Below are 9614 nucleotides of genomic sequence, written 5' to 3' on the forward strand. Positions count from 1 at the left end.
GCAGGCTAACATTAGTTAGCTAATACATTTACTAGCATACAGTAGGCAGGCTAACATTAGTTAGCTAATACATTTACTAGCTATCATACAGTAGGCAGGCTAACGTTAGTTAGCTAATAAATGTACTAGATATCATACAGTAGGCAGGCTAACGTTAGTTAGCTAATTAATTTACTAGCTATCATACAGTAGGCAGGCTAACGTTAGTTAGCTAATTAATTTACTAGCTATCATACAGTAGGCAGGTTAACGTTAGTTAGCTAATTCATTTAACTAGCTATCATCAAATCAAATCACATTTTATTTGTCACATACACATGGTTAGCAGATGTTAATGCGAGTGTAGCGAAATGCCTGTGCTTCTAGTTCCGACAATGCAGTGATAACCAACAAGTAATCTAACTAACAATTCCAAAACTACTGTCTTATACACAGTGTAAGGGGATAAAGAATATGTACATAAGGATATATGAATGAGTGATGGTACAGAGCAGCATACAGTAGATGGTATCGTGTACAGTATATACATATGAGATGAGTATGTAGACAAAGTAAACAAAGTGGCATAGTTAAAGTGGCTAGTGATACATGTATTACATAAGGATGCAGTCGATGATGTAGAGTACAGTATATACGTATGCATATGAGATGAATAATGTAGGGTAAGTAACATTATATAAGGTAGCATTGTTTAAAGTGGCTAGTGATATATTTACATCATTTCCCATCAATTCCCATTATTAAAGTGGCTGGAGTTGAGTCAGTGTCAGTGTCAGTGTGTTGGCAGCAGCCACTCAATGTTAGTGGTGGCTGTTTAACAGTCTGATGGCCTTGAGATAGAAGCTGTTTTTTCAGTCTCTCGGTCCCAGCTTTGATGCACCTGTACTGACCTCACCTTCTGGATGATAGCGGGGTAAACAGGCAGTGTATATTAATAATGATATATTTAATAGAAGTAGACATGCACTCATAATTGACTGTAGCTCTTAACAAGCTACCTGAAAACATCGCAGGATGAAGGTGTGTCGAAACCATTCCTCTCTCACCTTGCAAGTGTCAACTCGTCAAACGTCACGATACGTCATGAGAAGTGTCCCCTTAATTGGAGGGCTGAAATGATGTTAAATGGGAGAGGGTGTGTCTTTTAAGTGTTTGGAATGCTGCCACAGTTATTGGACACAAAGACAGAGCTCTATTTTAGGAGTACAAGACTTGCTTGTCGGTATGTTTTTGTAAATTTTTGGTTGGGCGTTCTTTATGATGAGGGCGGCAGGTAGCTTAGCAGTGTCACGACTTCCGCCGAAGTTGGTGCCTCGACGGTCGACGCCACCGATCTACGTTTCCTTTTCCACTTGATTTTGTCTTCATTGTCTACACCTGGTTCCCATTACGTTATCATTTATTCCCTATTTAACCCCCTGGTTCCCACATGGTTTTGTGCGTGTTTGTTCTTTGTTAAGTTGTCGCTCTGTTGTGTCGAGTATTTTTCCCTGTCTGGAATTTGTTTGTGATTTTCCGAGTAAAGTACGTTTTTACTCAGTTCTGTGTCCTGACTCTGTCCTACCTGCTGCACACTGACTCATGACAAGCAGTAAGGTAGCTTAGCAGTAAGAGTGGTGGGCCAGTAACTGAAAGGTCGCTGGCTTGAAGCCCCTAGCCTACCACAGTAGGTGAATAATCAGTCTATGTGCCCTTGAGCAAGGCACTTCATCCTAATTGGTCCTGTAAATGACTCTGGATAAGTGTCTGCTAAAGGATGTGAATGTTTTGTGGGCCAAGTTAGGGTTAGGACTAGGAACCAGGCAGCACTAGGACCCACAATAAACCCAACCAAGCCAGAACCCAACCACAGACTAGAAACAAGGCAGCACTAGGACACACAATAAACCCAACCAAGCCAGAACCCAACCACAGACTAGAAACCAGGCAGCACTAGGACCCACAATAAGCCCAGGACCAAGCCAGAAACCCAACCACAGACTAGAAACCAGGCAGCACTAGGACCCACAATAAGCCCAACCAAGCCAGAACCCAACCACAGACTAGAAACCAGGCAGCACTAGGACCCACAATAAGCCCAACCAAGCCAGAACCCAACCACAGACTAGAAACCAGGCAGCACTAGGACCCACAATAAGCCCAACCAAGCCATCCATCATTCCTTCAATTCTGACCAGTTTCCCAGTCCCTGCTGACGAAAAACATCCCCACAGTGAAGCATGGTGGTGGCAGCATCATGCTGTGGGGATGTTTTCTCGGGGTGATGAGCAGTGTTGGGTTTGTGCCAGACATAGCGTTTTCTCGATGGCCAAAAAGCTAAATTTTAGTCTCATCTGACTAGAGTACCTTCTTCCATATGTTTGGGGAGTCTCCCACATACCTTTTGACGAACAGGGTGTGACAGGAAGAGGTACACAGGGTGTGACAGGAAGAGGTACACAGAGTGTGACAGGAAGAGAGGTACACAGGGTGTGACAGGAAGAGACATAGTCAAATAAATTCTTGGATCTTAATTACCTTTGCTCTCTCTGTCTCTCTCCCTCTCTCTCTCTCTCTCTCTCTCTCTCTCTCTCTCTCTCTCTCTCTCTCTCTCTCTCTCTCTCTCTCTCTCTCTCTCTCTCTCTCTCTCTCTCTCTCTCTCTCTCTCTCTCTCTCTCTCTCTCTCTCTCTCTCTCTCTCTCTCTCTCTCTCTCTCTCTCTCTCTCTCTCTCTCTCTCTCTCTCTCTCTCTCTCTGTCTCTGTCTCTGTCTCTGTCTCTGACTCTCTCTCACACACACACAGTACACTCCCTCACTCCCCCTATATTTAATGTGGAGTCTTCGGTGATAGTGACATCACATGGTGAGTCCAGCATGTCCCTGTATTGATCCAGTCATTGTTTAGTATCATTGATTCACTGCAGCGATGCTCATCGTCCTACAGGAAGCATGTGACGAAGTAAATCTTATTAATCTGGCTGCTGAATAACTACTATCTGACAGTCAGATGCATTGACCCATTGCTGGATCTGTAGCATCACTACATTGACTCTTAACACGCCAGGCAGTTTAAGCCTTTGAATGATCAGAGGTACATACTTGTAGGTTTTCTCCTGAGCACATCACTTGTTATTGTGTATAAATCGTCTTATTCCTCTGTTGATTTCTCTTCAGGTTTGCTATACAAACAGGTTTGTCTGATTTTAAATCCAGTAGTTTGTTACTGTGAAACCATAGAACATCTGTCAATTGTTTTGAACTAGGTCCAGTCAGTCATGAAACTGTCAACTTGACATTTCATTCAATACCACATCAATACGCCCTAAAACTCTGTTCCTAAACCATGTCTCCTCCTAAACCTTCTCTATTCTCTAGGAAGACTTCCTGTCTCTCTCGGTCCCAGAAGTCCGGTCTGGTATTACCCGACTATATATGAAACGGCAGATGAAACTTTCCTCCAGTTAGTCTTCACCACTGTGCTGTGTTCCCGTTGCACCCCGCTGTGCTCCAGCTCTCCTCCTCTCCTCTCCTCCCCCTCTCCTCTCCACCCCCTCTCCCCCTCTCCCTCTCCTCCCCTCTCCACCCCTCTCCCCCTCTCCTCTCCTCCCCCTCTCCACCCCCTCTCCTCTCCTCCTCCTCCTCTCCTCCCCCTCTCCTCTTCTCCCCCTCTCCTCTCCTCCTCTCCTCCCCTCCCCCTCTCCTCTCCTCCCCCTCTCCTCTGCTCCTCTCCTCCTCCCCCTCTCCTCTCCCCTCCCCCACTCCTCTGCTCCCTCTCCTCCCCCTCTCCCCCTCTCCTCTCCACCCCTCTCCTCTCCTCCCCTCTCCTCTCCACCCCTCTCCTCTCCACCCTCTCTCCACCCCCCTCCTCTCCTCCCCCTCTCCTCTCCACCCCCTCTCCTCTCCTCCCCTCTCCTCTCTTCCCCCTCTCCTCTCCTCCCCCTCTCCTCCCCTCCCCCTCTCCTCTCCTCCCCTCTCCTCTCTTCCCCCTCTCCTCTCTTCCCCCTCTCTCTCTCCTCCCCCTCTCCTCTCCTCCCCCTCTCCCCTCCTCCCCCTCTCCTCTCCTCCCCCTCTCCTCTCTTCCCCCTCTCCTCTCTTCCCCCTCTCCTCTCCTCCCCCTCTCCTCTCTTCCCCCTCTCCTCTCCTCCCCCCTCTCCTCTCCCCCCCCTCTCCTCTCCTCCCCCTCTCCTCTCCTCCCCCCTCTCCTCTCCCTCTCCTCTCCTCCCCCTCTCCCCTCCTCCCCCTCTCCTCTCCTCCCCCTCTCCTCTCCTCCCCCTCTCCTCTCCTCCCCCTCTCCTCTCCTCCTCTCTCACAGCCCTGCGCTGTTTGCTGCTGTTGTTTCCACTATATTTCTGCAGGTATTGATTGTCATTATAGTAAATCCGATGGGCACAATGGAGCTCTAACAGCAAAATACAGGTTAATTATCTCAGCGTCAGGCTGCTCACAAAGGGCCGACCTGTCCCTCTTTACAGCCGGGGCATTAAACTGCACAGTACAAATGATTACCTGCCTCCTTTTACCCTGCTAATTGAGACCTGAGTGGAACGATAACAAAAGACGATGAGGATTCCCAGTCAGTTTGTGGTCGAAGAGCTGAAAGTCTTGTTTAAAGTGATGTTATTTTCATAGATCAGGTGTATTTAAATACCACATGTTATTTTCATAGATCAGATGTATTTAAATACCACATGTTATTTTCATAGATCAGATGTATTTAATTACCACATGTACAATAGAAATGTAATTCTGCTGTTTTAATGTTTTCACTGTAAATATCAGAAGTTGTTAGTCATTTTAATTTTATTTTTGAGTTATTTCCTTTTAAAGCTGAATCAAATAGCGTAGTGACACCATTTGCCTTGTTTCTGGTGCCGTCTATTTCCTGATGTTTCCACAACTCATTGTTCTCATAGTACAACAAAGCCTAGAACATTCTGTTCCCTTTGGTGAAGGCTCATAATTCTTTGTGTGTAAAATAACAGTTTGATCCACTAAAACATCCCTTCGATAACATAACTACAGTTTGATCCACTAAAACATCCCTTCGATAACATAACTACAGTTTGATCCACTAAAACATCCCTTCGATAACACAACTACAGTTTGATCTACTAAAACATCCCTTCGATAAAACACAACTACAGTTTGATCCACTAAAACATCCCTTCGATAACATAACTACAGTTTGATCTACTAAAACATCCCTTCGATAACATAACTACAGTTTGATCCACTAAAACATCCCTTCGATAACATAACTACAGTTTGATCCACTAAAACATCCCTTCGATAACACAACTACAGTTTGATCTACTAAAACATCCCTTCGATAACATAACTACAGTTTGATCTACTAAAACATCCCTTCGATAACACAACTACAGTTTGATTCCAGAGGATGCATTAAGGGGCAATCGGCAATTCAACCAGGATATTGGGTTTAATTCCCAGAACCACCCATAAAATATACGCGCGAGAAATGTAATCACTCTCAGCATAAATCCGACTGGCCACCGAAGGTCTTACTGTGCATTGGTTGTGACTAGAGGGTGTACAGCTACGACAGGAAGTGACATTTCGTGGTAGGTTAGGTGAGCATTTTAGCTAACCCTTTACCCAAACCTTTTTTTTTTAAACCTGTTTTTCACCCCAATTTTGTGGTTTCCAATTGGTAGTTACAGTCTTGTCTCATCGCTGCAACTCTCGTACAGACTCAGGAAAGGCGAAGGTCGAGAGCCGTGCATCCTCCAAAACACAACGAAACCAAGCTGCATTGCTTCTTGACACAATGCCCACTTAACCCAGACAGTGCACCTGGTGACTGCGATGCCTTAGACCACTGCACCACACAGGAGGCCCCCTTACCCAACCTTAACCCAAGGCTCCTGTCCTGCCATGTTAAATCTCCTGTCCTGCCATGTTAAATCTCCTGTCCTGCCATGTTAATTCTCCTGTCCTGCCATGTTAATTCTCATGTCCTAATATGTTAAATCTCCTGTCCTGCCATGTTAATTCTCCTGTCCTGCCATGTTAATTCTCCTAACCTGCCATGTTAATTCTCCTGTCCTGCCATGTTAATTCTCCTGTCCTAACATGTTAATTCTCCTGTCCTAACATGTTAATTCTCCTGTCCTAACATGTTAACTCTCCTGTCCTAACATGTTAATTTCTCCTGTCCTGCCATGTTAATTTCTCCTGTCCTACCATGTTAATTCTCCTGTCCTGCCATGTTAATTCTCCTGTCCTAACATGTTAATTCTCCTGTCCTAACATGTTAACTCTCCTGTCCTAACATGTTAATTTCTCCTGTCCTGCCATGTTAATTTCTCCTGTCCTACCATGTTAATTATCCTAACTTGTCATGTTAATTCTCCTGTCCTGCCATGTTAATTTCTCCTGTCCTACCATGTTAATTCTCCTGTCCTGCCATGTTAATTCTCCTGTCCTGCCATGTTAATTCTCCTAACTTGTCATGTTAATTCTCCTAACCTGCCATGATAAATATCCAGTCCTGCCATGTTAATGATCTTGTCCTGCCATGTTAATTATCCTGTCCTGCCATGTTAATTCTCCTGTCCTGCCATGTTAATTCTCCTGTCCTACCATGTTAATTCTCTTGTCCCAACATGTTAATTATCCTAACCTGCCATGTTAATTCTCCAGTCCTGCCATGTTAATTCTCTTGTCCTAACATGTTAATTCTCCTGTCCTGCCATGTTAATTCTCCTGTCCTAACATGTTAATTATCCTAACCTGCCATGTTAATTCTCCAGTCCTGCCATGTTAATTATCCTGTCCTGCCATGTTAATTCTCCTGTCCTGCCATGTTAATTCTCCTGTCCTACCATGTTAATTCTCCTAACTTGTCATGTTAATTCTCCTAACCTGCCATGATAAATATCCAGTCCTGCCATGTTAATGATCTTGTCCTGCCATGTTAATTATCCTGTCCTGCCATGTTAATTCTCCTGTCCTGCCATGTTAATTCTCCTGTCCTACCATGTTAATTCTCTTGTCCTAACATGTTAATTATCCTAACCTGCCATGTTAATTCTCCAGTCCTGCCATGTTAATTCTCTTGTCCTAACATGTTAATTCTCCTGTCCTGCCATGTTAATTCTCCAGTCCTGCCATGTTAATTATCCTGTCCTGCCATGTTAATTCTCCTAACCTGCCATGTTAAATCTCCTGTCCTACCATGTTAATTCTCCTGTCCTGCCATGTTAATTCAAATCAAATCAAATCAAATGTATTTATATAGCCCTTCGTACATCAGCTGATATCTCAAAGTGCTGTACAGAAACCCAGCCTAAAACCCCAAACAGCAAACAATGCAGGTGTAAAATTCTGTCCTGCCATGTTAATTCTCCTGTCCTACCATGTTAATTCTCCTGTCCTGCCATGTTAATTCTCCTGTCCTACCATGTTAATTCTCCTGTCCTACCATGTTATTTCTCCTGTCCTACCATGTTACTTCTCCAGTCCTGCCATGTTAATTCTCCTAACCTGCCATGTTAATTCTCCTGTCCTGCCATGTTAATTCTCCTGTCCTACCATGTTATTTCTCCTGTCCTACCATGTTACTTCTCCAGTCCTGCCATGTTAATTCTCCTAACCTGCTATGTAAAAGTCTCTTCTGGTCGTAGCTGTACTCACATCGTAGAGCGAGACACCACAGTCCCTTAGTGTTTCTGATCGGGCGGGGCCACTCTGGTCGACTTATTGCCTCACGCCTGGCGGCGGGGCCCCAGAGCGAGATCTCACTGGCAAAAAATGTCTAGTTGGGGGCGGGTGGGGCAGCGGGGCCGGAAACAACAAGTAGACCAGAGCCAGTTGTTCCCCTCTCTGACGTTAGCATTCCAGATGTTATGGAGGAACCGTGGGCACGTTAGAGAGGTAACGACGCACTTACGCAGACAGGAACCTTGACTCTTTTGTTACAACGGTAAACGGACTGAGTAAACTATCTTGTTTATCCATCATCTTTGGTTCTCGCTCTAGTCAGAAGCCTGTACAGCGCAAGTGAAAAGTTAAAACTACTTCGAAAATCCAAGCACCGGATTATTTTTGATTGGAATAGCTGGATCAAATATAAACCGTGAACTAGAGTTCTGATTGCGTTTTGAACGATACAATATTGAGCATATGAGTGGACTGTCATTACAATTACTACACAGGAATCTGGTAAAATTATATTTGTCATGTAGCTAGCCACTGATTGGCTCTGAATTCCCTGTCAGCATACAGTCAATGCTATGATAAACACTTTTGGAGCTAAGTAGTACTCTCAAATCATATCCTGATGTTGATAGCAAATCGGAGTTGAATTAATAACATGGTTAACTTAACTAGCTAACATACATTATGAGAAAACAAGTTATATTAAGTGGCTAGCTGGCTAAATTTAGCAACATTTGGTGTTCTATGAGACTGAGAGCTTGGCCCGGCGTTGTCCAGTTTTGGGTGGGGGTTTGGTGTCCGGCAGGGTTGTCCTTGTCCCATCGCGCACTAGTGATTCCTGTGGTGGTCCGAGCGCAGTGCACGCTGACACGGTCGGCAGGTGTAATATTGGCAATTAATTAGAAAAATGTATGGAATTATTACTCTAAAACTGGCTAGCTAACAAACATACAGTGTAGATAAATTATTCAAATGCATTATTTTTTACACAATATCTTATCGCAGCCTTTGCGTGATAGACCAACTACCTGACCAAAAATGTCCTTTATCCTTTATCCTATTATTATATACGTTCTAGTATCATAATTCCTCATTATATTGCCACGTCTCTCTTAGTGTTGTATCAAAAATACAAAATGTAGTCTGCTGTTATTAGTTGTTGTTTTAAGAAAGGTTTTTAAAAAAACAGGAAGAACGTTGCCTGTTGCCATTTAACCATGTTTTAAAGCTATACAGTGTGTTTACATTTACTTTGTTTTAAAGTTATATTCTTCTAAATCAATGGGTACATACTGTACATGTATCAAAGTCCAAAAAATAGGATGAAGCAAACACAGATTGCCTCTTTAATAAAAATACAGTGTGAAAAGTTTTTCAAAAAGTAATTATGTCTTGTTAACCCAGCTGTCAGCTGTTTGACTGGCCCTTATAAGCCACGGCTAGAGAGGAAACCCTCTCTATCGATGGACTGAAGTTAATAGCATTGATTGTGGATATTGTGTTTCGTCTCGACAGGGACTCCAGTGAATCGTATTCCTATCATGGCCAAGCAGGTGTTGGATCTGTACACGCTCTACAAGCTGGTCACAGAAAAAGGCGGCTTAGTGGAGGTCATCAATAAGAAAATATGGCGTGAGATCACCAAAGGCCTCAACCTCCCTACGTCCATCACCAGCGCAGCGTTCACCCTGCGAACACAGTGAGTGAAGCTCTGTACGGGTACACCTTACATTAACACAGTGAGTGAAGCTCTGTACGGGTACACCTTACATTAACACAGTGAGTGAAGCTCTGTACGGGTACACCTTACATTAACACAGTGAGTGATGCTCTGTATGGGTACACCTTACATTAACACAGTGAGTGATGCTCTGTACGGGTACACCTTACATTAACACAGTGAGTGATGCTCTGTACGGGTACACCATACATTAACACAGTGAGTGATGCTCTGTA

The 9614-nt window shown here is 44.1% G+C and overlaps 1 protein-coding gene across 1 annotated transcript in view; it reads left to right on the plus strand.

Moving 5' to 3' along the window:
* The window catches only part of LOC118394100 (AT-rich interactive domain-containing protein 3A-like), a 115991-nt gene extending 106630 nt beyond the window's left edge, over window positions 1-9361 (plus strand). Inside the window, exon 6 of the mRNA XM_052460821.1 lies at window positions 9174-9361. Coding sequence (XP_052316781.1) covers window positions 9174-9361 — 188 coding nt within the window. The remainder of the gene's footprint in view (window positions 1-9173) is intronic.
* Window positions 9362-9614: the final 253 nt, after the last annotated feature.

The sequence above is a fragment of the Oncorhynchus keta genome, chromosome 14 (assembly GCF_023373465.1).
Source record: "Oncorhynchus keta strain PuntledgeMale-10-30-2019 chromosome 14, Oket_V2, whole genome shotgun sequence".
Lineage (NCBI taxonomy): Eukaryota > Metazoa > Chordata > Actinopteri > Salmoniformes > Salmonidae > Oncorhynchus > Oncorhynchus keta.